Source organism: Anabrus simplex, chromosome 1, assembly GCF_040414725.1.
Source record: "Anabrus simplex isolate iqAnaSimp1 chromosome 1, ASM4041472v1, whole genome shotgun sequence".
In the NCBI taxonomy this organism is placed as follows: Eukaryota; Metazoa; Arthropoda; class Insecta; order Orthoptera; family Tettigoniidae; genus Anabrus; species Anabrus simplex.
This window is the reverse complement of record NC_090265.1, coordinates 938,655,043-938,676,333: the sequence shown is the minus strand read 5'-3', so window position 1 is coordinate 938,676,333 and position 21,291 is coordinate 938,655,043. Positions and strand designations below refer to the sequence as shown.

At 39.2% G+C, this 21,291-nt stretch overlaps 1 protein-coding gene across 1 annotated transcript in view; it reads right to left on the bottom strand.

Moving 5' to 3' along the window:
• Positions 1 to 700: 700 nt before the first annotated feature.
• The window catches only part of LOC136857547 (carbonic anhydrase-related protein 10), a 679,439-nt gene continuing 658,848 nt past the window's right edge, over positions 701 to 21,291 (bottom strand). Inside the window, exons 8-9 of the mRNA XM_068225096.1 lie at positions 11,828 to 11,873; positions 701 to 1,504 (exon numbers count right to left, since the gene is read on the bottom strand). Coding sequence (XP_068081197.1) covers positions 1,482 to 1,504; positions 11,828 to 11,873 — 69 coding nt within the window. The 3' untranslated portion in view covers positions 701 to 1,481. The remainder of the gene's footprint in view (positions 1,505 to 11,827; positions 11,874 to 21,291) is intronic.

Here is a 21,291-nt window from a genome sequence, read left to right as displayed (position 1 = left end):
AGGAACAGCATTGCCAGATAAGATAGTGGTATTAGAACTAGGCCGTAGATACACAAGTATTTACTCACCTGATTCTGGACGTACAAATCGTGGACGACGAACGCTGCAACCTTAAATATTCTAAGATTTCTGAAATAATTGTTAAATTTTACTTCTTGATAAATACCGAAATTCTGGCATTTAACAAGAATATTACTGATAACAAATATCTATACATCTCTGAAAATTAATCAAGGAGTTCTAGATTGTCTCCTAACTTCAGAATAGGTTTATGCACTCCGAAAGTTCTGAAATTGTGAAAATTTGGGTAGTTTATAACCCTCTCGTGCGTACATCTTATGTGTCTTATTCTGTGTGCTCGATGTCTTTCTCTTACAAAATAATGACTACACAATTTTTGAACGTATTACCATTATTTTCTTGAAGAACGTACAAGCCTCGTATAAAGCCCTTCCAATTTCCGAAGAAACTAGACCAGTAATGTTATTGTAATTTTTAACCTTATAATGAATAAAAAATAGAAAAATTCTGTTTCAAAATGAAAATGAACGCACGAGAAAGTTGACTATTTTTCAACTAAAGTAACTGTCTTCATTACAAGTCAATATATACATCTTTTATTTATTATTATCCAAAGCAACAACACAACACGTTATTTATCTACAAGGTTTCTTGTAAAATATGATATGTTTTTCTTTGTAATCATTATTTCACTTCGCAAGGAATATTTAACTCTCTCAGTATCTGTTATATTTTATAATTATTTTTCATCTAATAGAAGCAGGCATTCATTTAACTGTAGATGTTCAAAAACTTAAAATTTTTCTCGAGTCTCTAATGGAATTTGAACGCCAGTTAATAGTGATACTGATGGAAAGTGCACACATCAGTACGTTATAGCATAGGCCCATTTCCCTGATTAATGCCTCACAGCTCAAGAGCAATACTTAACCTCACAGAGTTGACACTTAATAGCCATTTATAACACAATGGTAAAATCATAATCATCTTAGTCTTAACAAGTCAAAGTGAATTATTAATATTAGTAAAATATTAATTTAGTAAATTAAACATATTTTTCTGAATAACGGTGATTCACTGTAAATCAGATGTGGTTTAAGGGTACTAATGATTCGTAACATACAATTAGCTAAACAAAATATCACTTTGATAAACTAATATTTTCGTAATCAAAGGAAAATGAAGAGTGAACGATTGTCCTAACTCCTGCTGTAGTCTATGAAGCTTTGTTTTACAGCAGCCAGTATTCATGGATACAGCAAATTGTGGAAGATCGACACACTTATGTCACTCGTGTCTATATGTAGGTTCACAGTCCAGCTCCCTGATATGTGTTGGCGCAATAATATTACACTGATAGACCTCTTCACTTACTCCTTACATCTTCTGGGATATCTTGAGAAATCGCTGTGTAGCATCTTCTCTAATCGTTCATCGCAAGCTAACACATTGGTGTGCCTTCAATGCTGCTTCCAGGTATTAGCTGAAAAGAGAAAAGCACATATTAGAGACAAGGTACAATATTATTATTATTATTATTATTATTATTATTATTATTATTATTATTATTATTATTATTATTATATAAAAGTAATCTGGTGAGGACTGTAGATTGGTTTAAAGCATGCTTATGGTGTCGATTTGTTAACAATAAGTATGTTTAAATTCCCACTGGGTCAACATAATTTACAATACGCACAGGAAGTTAATTTATAACAGCTAAAATAAAATATATTATATTAAATACGAAAGAGCCAAGTGCACATGTTATGATTCATCCCATCTTAATCCAAACTAAGCGGTACACATATCTACAAGACATGTTCATGACTGTCTACTTCAACGTTGTGCTGCTCCGTTAACAACAAACGTGTACGTCAACACATCCAGATTGTAATGTCTAATCTTGTGCTATCAAATGGTGAGAGATATGGCATGTTAAAATGCTACCACCACTTCAAAACTTACTCGCTAGATTATGAACATACATCTTTGACCTCGTGACATCGTGAACTCCCATGCCATTGATTAGTTTAGTACTATTAAAAATATTTATGAATTTGCTATCAATATCCCGCTTACTAATCATCCTCAGGAAAACGCATTAAGGGTTTTTGCAATCCATCTTCTCCTCTTCGTTTTACTGATCTTTTCCCAATTAATTGGGGTTTGCATTTGGTTAGATATGGCCCACTTCTAAGACCGGGTGCCCTTTCTGCCTCCCACACTATGTGGAGTAATTTGTTCACTACTTCATGCGTCTGTGATGGATGCTAGTGTGGTGTGTTGTATGTTGATGAAGGGGTGTGTTTAAAGACGAACACAAATACACTCATGTTCATAAAAACAGAACATCTTGAAGGACTAGAGATAGGAAGTTCATATTCAAAGGATATGTTCATTAATATCTTCTTCAGAAAGGATTAGCACTTCAATCACGTATGTTCAGCATGTGTCCTGTTGCCTAATAGTCACTTGGTCCTCCATGAAAACAGATAACTTGTTCTATGCGTGATGGCATCAACGGGTATCAGGCGCGAATGGCGTCCTGGGGTATAGCCTTCATACTGCATTCACCTGGTTCAACAGTTCATCTTTGGTGGTTGGCATTGGGTCACAGCGCCGCACCCGTCGTTTCACCATATCCCATACATTTTTGATTGACGACAAGTCCGGTGATCGGGCGGGCCAGGGCAACAGTCTGACATCCTGCGACAAGAAGGCACGCTTTCGTGCAGCAACATGTGGTCGCAGATTTTCCTGCTGAAGTATGGCGTCTGGGGTATCGTGCATGAAGGGTATGGCTACGGTTCGCCGCATGTCATACATGTAGGTCAAACTGGTCACAGTGCCTTGGACACGCACCAACTGTGATTTGTGGTTGTACCCAATAGCATCCCACACCACAAGTCTTCGAATTGGCGCTGTATGTCGTGTGAGAATACAATAAATGTAATGCCTCTCCCACTGTCTGCAGCGAAGCAAAATGCCGAGATATCGATGTGGACCTTGAATCTGAAGGCCGACATGGTTCAAATGCTAATAATTTCTTCAGAACATACTAAGGCACCGTCTTGTGAATATGAACTTACTATCTCTAGACTTTCAATGTATTCTGGTTTTTATGAACATGAGCGTAGTTCGCGAGCCAGATGAATTGAACGTACGCAGTTAACATCTTCGAACCGTGTGGGAATTGAACCGGGGCCCTTTGAATCCTAGGCCAGTATGCTGAACTTTCAGCTTAAGAGTCCCTTTTCTACATTTAAGCATTATTGAAAAGCAGCGTAGGGATACCTTCAAGAAATTGGCCGTAACAACCTAGGTACATTATTATTATTATTATTATTATTATTATTATTATTATTATTATTATTATTATTATTATTATTATTATTACTTAAAAGTACAGAACGAGTTGAACGTGTACTTAGGGTCGCCTAGCTGTTAGCCTGCATTCGGGAAATGATGGGATGGAATCTCACAAACGGCAGTCTGAAGATCGTTTTCTGTGGTTTGCCATTTTCACACCAGGTAAATGCTGGGGCAGCACCTTAATTAAGGTCATGACAGGTACCTTCCCATTCTTATCACTTTCCCATCGTTGCGTCACTGAAACCTTCGATGTGTTAGTGCGACGTTAAATCACCAGCATAAAGTATTAAATAAAATGTAATCCATTGATTACTGAAGATGGGATAGAAGCATGATTTTTAGTGTCGTTTTGTTAACTATAAGTACGTTTATGATGCGTTACAGACAATTATTAAGTAACTTATTCATTTAGGATAAATTGTGAGGTTACAAATATGATGGAAGAGAAAAACAGTTTATTTGGTTGTAAGTGATGAATGTGCTAGCTGGACTAGTGCGGGAGGAAATACGACCAACAGAAATATTTTTTGCAAAAGAAACTAAGTATTCCAATAATCTGGTGCACAACTATCACTTACATGACATACATTATGATTAAGAACCTCCGAAACGAACAAGTCCTACTCCAATTGAAGTGTACGTGTAAGGTCATAAGCATGTAAGGAATTGAATTTAGGTCTTTGCCATATTTTTATGACTTCTTCGAACGTTCTGAAATAGTCCTGAAATATTACAGTGCAATCCGTTGCTATAAAGTGCCACTAGATCATTTCCATTTTAGTAGGAAGTATAAAAGGAATAATTTAACATCTGATGATCTTTTTATACAGATACAGCTTTTCTGTGGTTTTCCAGAACTACTCGTATAGCCTTTGGAAGAACAATATTTCACAGTATATACTGTATTTAGTTAATGACAAAGAGATTGAATGATTTGGAATAATTCTGACTTTAAGAGGAAAGAAACTGAGGAATGTGTGTCGTTAGTCGAAAGTAGGTGTGTATTAGTTGAATAGATGATAACTTATGTTAAACTCACTTTGAATGAAGAAACAACTAAATATTATTTTACTGTTTGATGTTCTTGCATTTGTAGCGAAACTAAAAGTCAGAAAATGGGGATTTGTTCCAGAGAAGACTGGTTTATCTTCAGCAATTTGGCTAAAGGGTTGTTCTGCCCGAAGGCAGGTCCGAACCTCCGCAGAGGTGCTCCTGAGCCGGAGTTTACGTGCGGTAGGGTGGCCAGTTCCTTTCCGCTCCTCCATTCCCTTACCCCCCACCAACAGCGCGTGGCAACCCATCTAACTCCTGACCACGCCCAATGTTGCTTAACTTCGGAGATCTCACGGGATCCGGTGTTTCAACACGGCTACGGCCGTTGGCGCAATTTGGCTATATTGCTTTATTTATGTGATTTCGTAATTTCATGCTTCAGTGTGTGTGTCTATAAATTGTGAAATGTATAAAGCTGTCGTAATCGTAAATATATTGATCCACCATTGTATCCCAACATTATAACAAGTGAGTCTTTTTATTCATTAAAACTGAGACATTTCATATTATTTTTATGCAACATTAATTTAGTACCATATTAAACTTTACTATACATAACAAAATGATACAGGTAATTTCCTCCTTTGAATGAAAAGTATTTTTCAATATTTAAAGTGATATTCCATTATAACATTATGTTAAATATGTGTTTTATAACTTAATGTTAATTTTATAGACAAAGCACTTCCATTTTTGATCCTAAGTTAATAAAATTGAACTGTTTAGGTATCGAAAGATAACAAAATAATCCTGGATAAAGAATATAAGGCTACTTACAGGAATTTGTCTAAACAAAATGCAAGGAATGTAGCCTATCTGTAAAGGGTCCTCCTCGCCGTAAATGAAATCGTATTATTATGTTTAAAAACAAAGGTATGTGTTACACTACAGTAAACTTTAAATCGTGGTAGCATTAACCCATTCATTTACAAACTATATTTTGTCCTTAATTTTGAAAAGGAACCATATTAAATACTTTAGGTCATTTCCACCTTTGAATGGAAACTAGTAATTGAGAATTCTGATATTCCTTCTTAACATTATGTTAAACCTGTGTTTTATACCGTAATGTAATTTATACGGTAAAAAACAATTTTCTATAGAAGTTCCTCATTTAGAGTTACGCACCAAATGTGACACTCAGTGAGTTTGCGTGGTTGTAAGCCAGTTCGTAACAGATTTCTCAATCTATACAAAACTATATGGCCACATACGTGCAGTCTTCCTGAATTTAGAAGCTGAAGTAAGGAATAAACTAAATTATTTATTTTCGATCTTTGATATGGCCAGTCTGATAGATCTGTCTTTTAAAGCATTAAAATAAGAGTGTTGATTAAATCACTATTTCGGTCTTCGATAGAAATAGATCTCCTTTGAAGGTAACTGTTATGTTGAACAGTAAACTGTGGTCTTTATAAAGAGTTGTCGTGAACTTTTTTATTTGTAATTGTTACGCTACTATAAACTTCTTTGTGATTACTACACTGTGTAATTATGTGATTACTATATCAGTTACTATTAACTTTCCAGATGGGATCCAGTAAATCTTCGCTGCCGGGAAAAAACCTCCTATGTGAAATATATTAGCTTTGAACTTTGGCCGGTATGGTTTTGTCATCTAAGGTGTAGTGTAATATTGTGTGCATACCGTCAAGACATTCTCGCTCTTCATAATGTATGTGCTGCGGGTCAGTATATCTCCAAAATATTATCACATAGGAGGTTTTGTCCCGGCAACGACGAAATACTGTGCACTCGTTTCTTGAATATTCACAACCACCGCCGTGAACTGATTTACAGTGTACCTCAGCCTCCTTCAAGAATTTTCACCAGAGAGCTCAGTAAGGGAGCCTTCATGGCTCAGACGGCAGCGCGTCGGCCTCCCACCGCTGGATACCGTGGTTCAAATCCCGGTCACTCCAAGTGAGATTTGTGCTGGACAAAGCGGAGGCGGGACAGGTTTTTCTTCGGGTATTCCGGTTTTCCCTGTCATCTTTCATTCCAGCAACACTCTCCATTATCATTTCATAACATTTATCACTCATTAATAAATCACCTTGGGAGTGGCGACCCCATTGTAATAACAGCCTATATATGCTTCATTCATTACATCCCTGACCCGGTCAAGACTGGAAAACAGGTTGTAGGTTTTCATTTTTCATCTCAGTAAGGGGCAGTCCTCCACCAATTTTTGCAACTAGAGTTTTCCGCATACCTTTCAACACTCTTTTCCCAAAATAACCTCAGTCATCCTATTAAAAGACATCACCTCCCTGGTTCATTAAATAGTGTATTCTGTGTAGGATCGATTTAATCCATTCTCTTAACATGGTTAGCCCACATATGAGACTGCTTAGCTTTATGAATTACCCTAAACTAGCACCTCTGAATAGTTGGTAAAGCTCATCGATAGATCTACAGAGCAAGCTATTTCGTGCAAATACCTCACCATACATTTTCTGCAGGCTTTTATGTTCACAAGGGACTGCCTGGCCGAGGCGGTAAAGGCGTGCTCAGTTCGCCTGGAGGAACGCGGGTTCGAATCCCCGTCAGGAAGTCGTAAAATTTAAGAAACGAGATTTCCACTTCCGGAGGTGCATATGGCCCTGAGGTTCACTCAGCCTCCACCAAAAATGAGTACCACGTTCATTCCTGGGGACAAAGGCGGCCGGGCGTAGAGCTTACCACTCTACCCCATCACGTGCCGCGGTTAACAATGGTGGAAGCCTTTACCTTCCACTCCTCCAAGGGCCATCATGGCCTGTACAGAGGTGTCTTTGTCTTTTATGTTCACTACCTAATAGTCTCTACCCCATGTGGCAATAGGCTATGTATTAGAAATTGGCTGTACACAAACCATGAGTGACACATTGGATATTTTGATAGCGGTAATTCAAGATCTCTGCTAAATGGTATAATGATACATTTCGAGCGATGATGCGGGAGCCTCGTGCTTTGAGTGGTTGATGACGCGCACTCAGAACAATTCAGAGCGCCGCCATTGCGAGTGAACGCGTCAACCGATTAAAAAGTTTATGATCCTGCCTTGTTCATAAGTACACTGGATAACACATATAAGTGACATTATAGTGAAAATAAACACAGTTTATGAATAGGTGACTCTGAACATCGACAATTTGCACATTTCGTTTGTAAAATAGGCTATTTTACCTTCTACATACCAACTCCAAGTACTATTAGGAAGCCCGCTCTGAGCCAGAGATGTCTCTGAGCAAATACCACGATGGTTTATTTGCTCTCCTCCCCTCCTCTTCTGGACAAAGTTACCCAGAGTCGAAAGGTGAGAATTTCTTAATTTGCTTCATATCGACAACTGGGTGTAAGTTCCTAACCAAAATCTTACATACGAAACAATGGTACCACTGTAGTAGATTTAAGGCAGTTAGGGGAGAAGTTATATGGTGTAGGTATGTAGCTAGGTAAGACAAGTAAATTTATTTTTAAAATAAAGGAACATGTTTTGAGATACTAATTGTTTTCATTATATCAACAACATAATAAAATTAAATGAATAGTCACCATAACGTACAACCAACGCACGGTATTAAGATGCAAGGCACATCTGTTATGACAAGAGTCACTATATTTAAGAATCATGGCATTCAAGACAAGAATTGCTATATTTAGCATACATGCATAGTTTTATAGGAATACGCCCGAAGTTTGAGATAAAAAGCGTGGTCTCTTATGATATGGGCCACAATACTTAAGGTAGATAAACGTCGTGATTTTCAAGTTAAAGCACAAAAATTAAGAAAGGCCATGTCATTTAAAGAATGAATCAACACATTTTAAATGGCATGATATTTAAAAACACACATTTTTTAGTATAAAGATACTCGCTACGACATTTAAGACAAATATCTTTGAAAGACAATGCGCAATGTTTAGATAACATGCACAGCATCTATTATATCAACGAAATAAAAGAATAACACCCGGCCTATGTTGCAGGCCTACAGTATATACCAGGGCCTCTCAAATGCACAAAATCTCACGCGTGCATATCGAGGAGCAGAGACTCCGTGCACTGTGCATCGTTCCGACTCGACTCAACTCGGCTTGACTCGGATGGTGTAGTGCGCTGAGAGCGACGACGGCTTGTTTATCAGTGAAATAGATACGCGTAAGACAACATAATAATGGAGCAACCTGTTTCAAAGAAAGCAAAGACTTGCGAAAGTCCACTTCAATCAAAATGGGAACTTTCGTATTTCTTTGTCAGTCGTGACGATAAAGCCAAATGCTTAATCCGTGGGACAATAATTATGTGATAAGTTAACCAAAAATATCTATTTTCCAATACAAAGGCTTTGCTCAAATCCTACGAGAATTTTTCGAAGGAAGAATTTCCTAAGCTGCAATGAGAAGCAGCTAAGATTATTTATTTCTGTTTGGTTCCACATGCATATTTGAAAGGTATTTTTTCCTGCTTTGACTTCTAAGAAAACTAGATTGCGTGCGAATAGGCCTATTTCTGATTGTAATTCAAAGAAGGCTCTCAAATTGCTGTCGGCCGGCCTCTTGTTGCAGGCATAACTGGTATCATTGCAAAGATAAAGGAAAAGAAGAGCTAGAGAAGATAAACTGTCTGCTCAAACCAAATTGAAAGAAGAGTGTTTTAACACCGGTTAAATTGTCCCATACAACAGTGTCACCGCTCACCGCACATAAACATTTCGCAGTGAGGGGAAGATCAGCGGGGAAGGTGGAGAAGGCGAAGACAGGCCGAACGGGTGAGACAGGTGTAGGGGAAGTGGAGTGGGGGTTTGCACACTGGTCAGCCTAGTGAAGTCGTCTCCTGCACCTTGCGCCCGTGCACTGCACGGCGCATGCACCTTGAGAGGTCCTGGTCTATACGATATTAAGACAAAGCAAATGTTTTTTGTTTGTTTAGTACTCAGTGCGGAGGCTGGTTATATCCTCAACTGTTTCGCCGTGAATCGTCATATACAGCCTAGATCTCTTTGACGAGGCGTGCTAAGGAAATAAGGAGTAAACTAGTTTCCTGTTGCTTTCCTCAATGAACCAGCAGTCATTCTGCAAAGCCACTGACATGCACACACGAACAAACTCTAACAGTAACGCACCATTCATCAATGGGACGGACGATATAAGGATTGGTACTACTAGCATCGAACGTACCTCCGTCGGTTTCACATTGTCACAGCCATAGACGAGACTGATCCATGAAAGTAACTAATTTGTTTTAGCCCATACCAGAGGACATAGTCTCGCCAAAAACGCGTCTGGGCTGAATGGTCATCCACTGTGAAAGGCACCACGCTATTTGAGATACATGTCGATAAATTTACGATAAAACGGAACTGTTTAAGATGTAATTCTTACTATATAAAATATAATACACTATATTTCCAACACATGAATTTCGGTTTCTACGACAAATAGCATGGTTTTTGAAATAATGGATAATATTTAAAATAAAAGCCATGGTTTCTAAGACATCAATAAATTAATACACTCATGCTCATAAATTATGGATAATTGCATATTGTGGTGGCACACAACGTGGCACTACACAAAACTGGCGCTAATAGCACAGGCACATAGTGAACACAAACGAAAAATATCTGTAAGTCCACGGTATTGGTGATTAAGTTGAGAAAACCGTCCCAAAACACATGTGCTACAAAACACCACTGTTTTCTGCGCATGTTCACCGACATCAATATGGGATATGATCACCATACACACGTACACAGGCCGCACAACGGTTTGGCATACTCTGGATCAGGTGGTCGAGCAGCTGCTGGGGTATAGCCTTCCATTCTTGCACCACTGCCTGTCGGAGCTCCTGAAGTGTCCTATGGGTTTGAAGACGTGCAGCGACACGTCGACCGAGAGCATCCAAGACGTGCTCAATGGGGTTTAGGTCTGGAGAACAGGCAGGCCACTCCATTCGCCGGATATCTTCTGTTTCACGGTACTCCTCCACGATAGCAGCTCGGTGGGGCCGTGCGTTATTATTCATCAGGAGGAAGGTGGGACCCCCTGCACCCCTGAAAAGGCGGACATACTGATGCAAAATGACGTCCCGATACACCTGACCTGTTACAGTTCCTCTGTCAAAGATATGCAGGAGTGTACGTGCACCAATCATAATCCCACCCCACACCATCAAGCCACTACCTCCATACAGGTCCCTTTCAAGGACATTACGCGGTTGGTATCTGGTTCCCGGTTCACGCCAGATGAGAACCCGGCGAGAATCACTGTTCAGACTATACGTAGACCTCGTCCTGGAACATAACCTGGGACCACTGTTCCCATGACCATATACTGTGTTCTTGACATCAGGCTTTACCGGCTCTCCTGTGAACAGGGGTCAGTGGAATGCACCTTGCAGGTCTCCGGGTGAATAAACCATGTCTGTTCAGTCGTCTGTACACTGTGTGTCTGGAGACAAGTGTTCCAGTGGCTATGGCAAGGTCCCTAGCAAGGCTACCTGCAGTACTCCGTGACCGCCAGCGGGCATTGCAGACGTCCCGTACTGTAGCGCCTGAACACGTTTCCTGTCTGCTGGAATCGTTGTCATAATCTTGAGATCACACTTTGTGGAACACGGAGGGTCCGTGCTACGACCTGCTGTGTTTGACCATCCTCCAGTCGCCCTATTATTCTACCCTTCATAACGTCATCAATATATGTTCGTTGAGCCATTTTCACCACACAGTCACCATTAGCACGTCTGAAAACATCTGCACACTTACTCGCTGCACCGTACTCTGACATGCACCAACACACCTTTGCGTATTTGGACTGCTGCCAGCGCCACCGTGCGACGACTGCAGGTCAAATGCACCACATGGTCATACCCCGAGGTGACTTAAAACCGCAAACCGCCCACCATAGTGTTGTTTCACCGTGTATCAGCATTATCCTTAATTTCTGAGCATGAGTGTATACTAATTTGCATTGTAAAATATAAACATGATATTAAGATAAATGGCCTCCAAATAATTTCTTCCGTTCAAGGAGTTGAATTCCCATATCATTACACCGTGTCAGAATAGAGGAGAAGTGTTAGTTAAGGACTGCCTCTAGAATGGAAATAAAGAATAGGGAAGTGAATACCGGTGAAATTTCGTGCAAGATAGCTCTATGATGGTCAAGATCAAAAAAATTCCTAGAGATGTTGAACAGAGAAGATACAGAGTGGATAAAGAAATAAATATCGGTACTGTAGGTGTGTTGCACTTAGCTACCCCATAAATGTATGGAAGGAGAACTAATTATTAAATGGAAAAATAAACACAAATTAGACAGCGTGATATAATTTTATTACTATTGTACGGTGTATTGTTACATTTTACATTTTAACTTTCTGTGTACTCACCTTTGTAATACACTTCTCGGTACATGCTCGGACAGTACTTTCCTCCCTGCAACAAGGCCAAGAAATTAAAAAAATATATATTAATATGGAACCTCTCAAACGCACATCTCGGGTACTCTGAAAATGATAGGGAAAAGAAATACTTTATCTAGTTTCCTTATATACACTTGTGTATAAAAGTTAAGCATAACCACTAAACGAGGCCATACGGCCTGATAGGAATGTCAGACGGATTGCTGAACAAACGGAAGCTGAATCACACACCATATGTCACCCCAAAAATCACTGTCAGAAAGGTTCTGATAGTTAACGTACACCTTTGACAAAAACTAACAAAACTTGGCAATGTCTTCCACAACAAAATATGCTGTCAATAGAGTGTATGGTTACCCCTTACGGCCACACATGCTTTGCAGTGACGTGGCATGCTCTCTATCAGATGGTCCAAGAACTCTTGTGGCACTCGATCCAATTCCTCCGAAGGGGCAATGCGACGGTCTTGGAGGGTCCTTGGTTGAGGCTGACGGGATGCAATTCGCCTCCCTAATACATCCCAGGCATATTCTATAGGATTCAGATCCGCAGACCTCGCTGACCAGTCCATGCGATGAATGTCTTCCCCAGTCAGAAATTCATCCACCAGAGCAGTACGGTGCGGTCGGGCATTATCGTCCATTAAGAGGAAGTCTGGACCAACCGCATCCCTGAAGAGTCGAACATGTGGTCTCATTACCTCATCCCCGTATCTCCGAGCGTTAACAGTCACCTCGGACCACCTATGAATATGTGCAGGTACGTACGGCCATTCAACTTGGTGCCAACCCACACCATGACGACGCCACCACCACCATACTGGTCCCGTTCCACGATGTTCCTGTGATTGTATCGGCTACCCGGTTCTCTCCAGATTAATGTACGACGGGAATCGTTCTGCAAACTGAAGCAGGGTTCATCTGTGTAGAGCACGTGCCTCCATTCATTCATGGTCCAGTTTCGATTTTGACGGCGCCACAGTAAACGGGCCCGTCTCTGTGCTAGAGTGAGCCGGACGCACACCGCTGGACGTCGGGCAAACAGCCCTGCTGTTCTGAGCCTCCGATACACAGTTTGCCGGGAAACGGCAACCTTTGAGAGGGCTCCAAGCTCCGCCGACAATTGTCTTGCAGGTGCACTCCGATTTCGTTGGGCGGGTAAGGCCAGATATCGGTCCTGCTGTGGGGTGGTTACCCTTGGTCGACCTGGGCCTACGACTAACATCTCCTGTGTCTCGAAAACGTCTCCAAAGCCTGGAAATGACACTTTGTGGCACATCCAAGGATACGGCGACTTCGGTCTGTGTCTGGCCTGCTTCCGGGCGGCCGAGTATTCTACCCTGCAAAACGGGGTCTAAATGGCGTCGTTGGGCCATTATGTTGTCACGTTCACAACGAGGCTACACTTCGCTCACTATAACAGAGCAAACAAGACTGAGGGAGTATGGGGCGCAGGCACTGGCTGTGTTTACCTTGCGGTTACGCTGCTAGTCAAAGCACGGAACTCTCCTTTCCTATACAGAGCGAACACGTAAGGTTGATAGGTTTATATGTCGTGCGATCTGCGGTCTATTTCCTGTTTCCCTGCTTACTAGTAACTTTTGCTTAACTTTTGGACACTGGTGTATTGTGGTTATATCAATCGTAAGAATAGCAATTTGTAGAAACATCAAAGAACAATACATTTGTTTCATATAAATATTCTTGAATGGATCAGCCTGAAACTGAGTCAACTCCATGAGTAAAAATGGAATATGCACAATCATAAATTTAGTTTTTATGTGGTATTTCTTCTTCTACTACTTCTTTTCTGGAAATAATAATAATAATTATATTATTATTATTATTATTATTATTATTATTATTATTATTATTATTATTATTATCTGGTCATATTTACTGATGAGAACATCGTCACTCGCAACTTTGCTTGGGAGTGGTTCGTCTAATACCTACGCCATTGTCAAGGGCGGTGGCCATTACACGAGGGTTACGGCAAGTATGGCAGCCATGACAAGTGGCTGTTAGTTCATATTGTAAGTGAAATTAAAAACAAAATGGTATTTTACAATCAATCAATCAATCAATCAATCAATCAATCAATCAATCAATCAATCAATCAATCAATCAATCAATCAATCAATCAATCAATCAATCAATCAATCAATCAATCAATCAATCAATCAATCAATCAATCAATCAATCAATCAATCAATCAATCAATCAATCAATCAATCAATCAATCAATCAATCAATCAATCAATCAATCAATCAATCCAGGAGATAGATTTCCTATCAATAGTCTACCTAATATTTCCTTCAGTGATTTCAAAAAAACTTGGAAATCTATTGAACATCTCCCTTGGTAAATTAAATCATTATCTTCCTTCCCATGCATTTGCTCCATTTTTTCTTCTTGAATTCCAACTTAATCTCCATATTATAATACTTTGTATTATTAAAAACGCCATTCAAGCTTAATCATCTACCAATGCCAATGGCATTCAATACAATCTCTCCACTGGCAGTTCGAAACATATTGCTGAGTAAAGCAGCTCGTCTCTTTACTTCCAAGTCTTCCCTGCCCAAATTTAGTAATATTTTCATAACACTACGCTTTTACATCCGGAAATCATCCAGAATAAATCGAGCTGTTTCCGTTGGATGCTTTTCAGGTCTCGAATCAAGCAATCATCATAAGGGTCTCATACACCAGAACCATACTCTAACTGGTGTCTCGCCACTGACTTACTGTACGCAGGGTGCAACAATAAGGAACACACAAACGTTCAGGACACACTCTTCATAATCTATAATCCGCCATCGCATTGAATTGAAGATGGTCTGATGTATCCCTGCTTTATTACATATGCATGTATCCTTGCTTGAAAGTCCGGCTCCATGGCTAAATGGTTAGCGTGCTGGCCATTGGTCACAGGAGTCCCGGGTTCGATTCCCGGCGAGGTCGGGAATTTTAACCATAATTGGTTAATTTCGCTGACACGGGGGCAGGGTTTATGTGTCGTCTTCATCATCATTTCATCGTCATCACGACGCGCAGATCGCCTATGAGCGTGAAATCAAAACACCTGCATATGGCAAGCCGAACATGTCCTTGGACACTCCCGGCACTAGAAGCCATACGACATTTCATTTCACATTTCAATGCTTTAAAATGAGTACAAGAAAGAGTATCTTTGGGTATGGTGGTACGTTTTGATCCTTTGTGTTTTCCATTATATACGTAATATGTTAAGTTATAGAAAATGAGTTTAACATGGAAAGAGCGCATTTTCGGCCCATGTCCATATATCATACCTTAATAATAATAATGGTATTGGTTTTACGACCCACTAACTACTTTTGAAGGTTTTCGTAGACGCCAAGTTGGCGGACTTTTGTGACTCAGGAGTACTTTTACGTGCCAGCAAGTCTACCGACACGATGCAGACGTATACGTATTCCAACACCTTCAAATATCACAGGACTGAGTCAGGATGGAACCTGCCAAGTTGATGTTGAGAAGGCCATCGCCTCGACCGTCTGAGCCACTCAGTCCGACGTATCATATTTTCTTCTGCATGTGAGGGGGAAGTTCGGCCGTACCTGTACAGTACGTCTCCCTCTCCTTTACGTCCTTACTACAATCCCTAAATGCCCTCACAACCATATGAAGATACCGTCGTTAAGGAAATAAAACCTTGTATTTCACGATGTTCTTTCTATCCATTATTTTCCTTAAGACTAGTCACGCCCCCCAGCCGCACATGGATATGCAGTCCATCAGAATAATTTTCGTTGTGTACCATACTGTACCTTACTGTAGAAATATCCGTTTGCATGGCCTATTTATGCACTCATACAGCATAATGTATTTAAATTTAACTCTCCTTTACAATTTCCCATAGGCAAATGAACACAATGAACATTTTTCTGATGGACTGCATATTCATGTATGGCTGGGAGGTGTAATAAGTCTTACATCACACAATGGAGGGGAAGATCATTGTGACATACTAAGTTTTGTTTCTTCACCGGTGATATTTGTAAACTTTTCTTACAACCTCATTAATACGATTACCCCAATGAAGATATTTCCCTATGTTAACATCTTTGTACTTAGTGATCCCACGTAAGGTACCTTCACCCCATTACAACCTGACATTTCATGCCATTTACCTTCATACCATTTTCTGCTGTCATTCTTACAATTTCGTTGAGGTCTTTTTGCAGATTTAACATAAAGGGATTATTGATAATCTGTGGGTGTATTCATCATTACTGCGTAAATTATTTCCACCTCAATATCATTATGAATACGTAAATATAAGGGATAATTTAATTTTCTTTTGAAAAGAGGCATGAGTAGGGAGCCACGTGTAAATAGATACATGTTTAATAACTGAAATTACATTGACCATACGTCAGTAACATTAATATTTGATTATCGTACGTTCACAGGAAATTATTTGATATTTCGTACTGTTTCTCTTTATTTAACAAATAAACAAACGGCCTTCAGTAATCACAAATAAACATGGTTTTACTTGTATTCATAGTCATGTAATATGAAACGAAGATAAATGTAGATGATTAAATATAACTTGTAAACATTAATAAATCAAAATAACACGGAACACACTTTTCAATTCCGTGCATTGTAATTTTGTTCATTTTGTTAAGATTGTTTCGATTCCAAATTCTTCGATGATTTGGTTTTATACTGATTTCAGTGGGGTCATAATAAAAGAATCTCTTGTCCAACGTTTCACGGTTTTCTGCCGTTTACGGGAGACCTCCTTCTCGAACAAGCCACGGTAGAACACACTGGCCGCGTTTGTAGCCAATCCCACCTATGCCTCCCATTGGTATGACAGATTTACATCGTATTGCTGCCTGTTTTGTGCCAGCATTTTGGCACTTCTTTCTTCTACAATGCAATTATTATAATACTTCTTCCTATTATTATTATCATTATTTGAGGGCGTGATTGGCTCAATGGAGCATCTGATTAATTTACATCTGAAAGACTGAGGTTCATATTTTGGTGATCCTGGGGTGGATATTTTCCCTGAAGGTGCGTGGTGTCAGGAAACTCTCGATCAAAACTTATAAAGATCTGTGGTGGTCTCAGTGTTGCGAAAAATATGAGGGATACACTATGATGAGAGGAAATAATAATAATAATAATAATAATAATAATAATAATAATAATAATAATAATAATAATAATAGAATCCGAGTTGCAGTCCTTGTTAGCCGTGAGGCTCAAATTCACCGTTTCTCTCCACACAAATTCGTTCATAAATGTAAGCTCGCACAGTTCCGAAATGGTGACATTTTCGTTTGCACGAAACAGAACCTACATTGTTCGCGGATGCAGGGGAAGTATTGCATAATGAGGAAGCTTGCTCGTTGTGTTAGGGCACCACTTCAGTGACAGTAGCAACATTGATCTATATGCTAATTCTGAGCGGACAATATCCTTCGGGCTTGCTCATCCCAGCTGGTACATACGGTGTTTAATCAATTGCAGGTGTGTTAATCACAATTTCCTTCTTTTTCCCCGGTTTAATCGAACGTGACAGGATTGACACTGCAAAAAAAGACTTGAATTAATGCACTGAAGTAAATCCACGGCACTGCATACGATAAAAGACCATTTACTCAGAAGGACCCAGCAGTAATCAGCCTCGATAAAGAATGCTAACAAATAGTCATGCATAGTGAAGTGAAATTCAGGTCTTAGGATCAAGAATAAAACAAGGGTCTTCGTGTTATACCCAAAATGTTGTAATCTATGAGAGGAAACGGTGTCGTAATTGGATAAACAGTCCAGCTCACGGAATTCGATGCCTGAAACATTAGGGACGTTGTATCTCATCATAAGTATAAGGGAGCTTGACGGGAGCACTCACTAAATGGATACTAGCGACTTGCAATTGAGTCGTCTATTTACAAAACCGACCATCTCCAAATGGTTAAATTTTTCAGGAAACAGAAAACAGGTGTAAAATGTAAACAACGAGATTTAGATTTTTATTTCATTGATCGCTTATAAACACCATTGTAATGAATGTTACAGAATACCAATATTTTATTGTGTAATTATTTAGAATATTTAAATTTCAAATTTGGAGATGTCCGGGTATGAACCAAACGAAAGAAACTGAAGAAATGAAAACGTACAATTATGCTTTCCTTACAAGTTAACTAAAAATAAATCAAAACAGTGTGAAATCCAATGTATTTACACGAAATTAAGTGGAATTAAACATATATGCCATTGTTTACACTGTGCTCACATGCACCTTCCCCATCCTCTGGGTTATTTTGTGGAAGGTTATTATTATAATCAATGTCCAGCTCCATGGCCAAATGGTTAGCGTGCTGCCTCCCGGGTTCCATTCCCGGCAGGGTCGGGAATTTTAACCATCATTGGTTAATTTCGCTGGCACTGGGGCTGGGTGTATGTGTCGTCTTCATCATCATTTCATCCTCATCACGACGCGCAGGTCGCCTACGGGAGTCAAATCGAAAGACCTGCACCTGGCGAGCTGAACTTGTCCTTGGACACACCCGGCACTAAAACCCATACGCCATTTCAATTTTCATTATCATTAATGAGTTATTCGTAAAACCTTACCGCTTCTACATTTTACCACTGAGTTCGAAAATGCTTACTCAATAGAGACTCAACATCTTTTCCTAACTCTAATTTTCGATGAGAAAATAAGCTGGTTAGAGGTCGAGTATGCAGCTAATCTTTGCTCTTTTGTGTAAAAGTTGACAGAGAATATATTCAGCACAAAAAGTGGATTTCAATTTTTTTTTTTTTTTTTTGAGATGGCCTGTTTTGCAAATAGACGACTCAGTTAATGAAACGAATGAAAACATATACCGTGACGAACCAGGGGATTGAGAGTAGTTACTTTCATTTAAGTGTGCATTAGTAATCGTGTTGAAATTAACACAATTTTAAGATGACCTCCTAGGACCACGGTTAGCAGTTTTCAGAGTTTCTGGATTTTCGGTAATGGAGAATACAGTTCATAGTTGTCTGGATCATTTTGTGTCAGGTCGTCTTCTTACACTTTCCGGAAGATCCCTTTCCGATGTACCCAAGTCATGAACTTAATTCCACCTAGAACACGTGCCTCAGAGACACCGGCCAGATTCCCATTGACTGCAATGTCACATGCAGTAGTATATTTCCAAGTCATGAGAAGATCAAGAATTCGTCGAGGCACTCTGGTGTAAGACATTCGAGACAGATGACCATAAACCTTTGCAACAAGTTAAAGCTTTTAAATTTAGAGTACTGCTGTACAATTGATCTCAGGCAAAACTTTCCCTCAGAATGTTGACGTGGGCCGGGGAATTTTCGCTCCAATTCCCACTCATTCCTTTGGTTCCTCTTTATCTTACCGTGATGTGTGAGGACCAAGCACGCTTCAGGATATAAGGCTTCAGGACATACTATTGTGGTGTTGAGGCGGTATTTGGTCTGCCGTAATAGTAGTAGTAATAATAATAATAATAATAATAATAATAATAATAATAATAATAATAATAATAATAATAATCATAATAATAATAATCATAATAATAATAATAATAATAATAATAATAATAATAGCGGGGGAGATGGCTGTGCGGTTAGGAGCACACGGCTGTGAGCTTGCATTTCGGAGATATTGGGTTCGAATCCCACTGTCAGCAGTCCTGAAGATGGTTTTTCGTGGTTTCTCCATTTTCACACCAGGCAAATGCTGGGACTGTATGTTAATTAAGGCCACGGCCGCTTCCTTCCTACTCCCAGCCATTTCCTGTCCCATCGTCGCCGTAAGACCTATCTGTGTCGGTGCGACGTAAAGCCAATTGTAAGGAAGTAAGTAAGGATAATAATAATAATAATAATAATAATAATAATAATAATAATAATAATAATAATAATAATAATAATAATAATAATAATAATAATAATAATAGACTAATAATAATAATAATAATAATAATAATACCGGGCGAGTTGGCCGTGCGCGTAGAGGCGCGCGGCTGTGAGCTTGCATCCGGGAGATAGTAGGTTCGAATCCCACTATCGGCAGCCCTGAAGATGGTTTTCCGTGGTTTCCCATTTTCACACCAGGCAAATGCTGGGGCTGTACCACAATTAAGGCCACGGCCGCTTCCTTCCAACTCCTAGGCCTTTTCTATCCCATAGTCGCCATAAGACCTATCTGTATCGGTGCGACGTAAAGCCCCTAGCAATAATAATAATAATAATAATAATAATAATATAATAATACCGGGGAAGTTAGCTGTGTGGTTAGGAGCGCGCAGCTGTGAGCTTGCATTTGGGAGATAGTGGTTTCGAATCCCACAGTCGGCAGCCCTGAAGATGGTTTTCCGTAATTTCGCATTTTCACACCAGGCAACTGCTGGGACTGTACCTTAATTAAGGCCACGGCCAATTCCTTCCCACTCTTAGGTCTTTCCTATCCCATCGTCACCATAAGATCTATCTGTGTCGTTGCAACGTAAAGCAACTTGTAAATAATAATAATAATAATAATAATAATAATAATAATAATAATAATAATAATAATAATAATAATAATAATAATAATAATAATAATAATAATAATAATAATGTGGAAGTCCATGCAATTTGGACCACTTACATTTAAATATCCGTACTTATACTGATCGTAATGAAAATTTCTCAAATTTTATAAACGAAAATTGGTACAATATAAAAAATTGTTTGGTGAAAATAAATGTTAATACTAGGTCTATCTTTAGAATTTGTTTCAAAGTACCGTAATACTTATTCTAAAATTTGTTGTCGTGTAACTTGGACCAGGTGATTGTGTAATTTGGAATGGTAAATGTAAACACTTACAAGTAATTGTATTTGTTGTAAAATATTAAGTAATAATATACGACACTATGAATTGTAGCCGTCGCTTTTGGCATGTAGGACAATGATAAAACAATTCATCCTGAATTTCGGCGCAATTTTTATGAGCCCAATTTTTACAACTATTGCACTGAATCCAAGCGTGATCATAACACTTGTCACACACAACTGTCAGATAGCTCCTCAGTTCAAATCATGTAGGCTGAGTGGACCTTGAACCTGCCCCCAGATAAGGTAAAAATCCCTAACCTGGCCGGGAATCGAACCGGGGGCCTCCGTGTAAGAGGCAGGCACTCTACCCCTACACTGCAGGCCCGTTCTCAAATTATAAAACAAGCTCTTTTAGAATCGCCAGTAAAACTACGAAGAAATGAAATATGATTACAATTGTTTCAACAGCCCAAATTACACACTTTCAGGCAGTCCAAATTACACAACATGCAAATATTTAATCTTAAACTAAATAATATAAAAAGTATTTAAAATTTATGATTGAAACCATGTTAAAA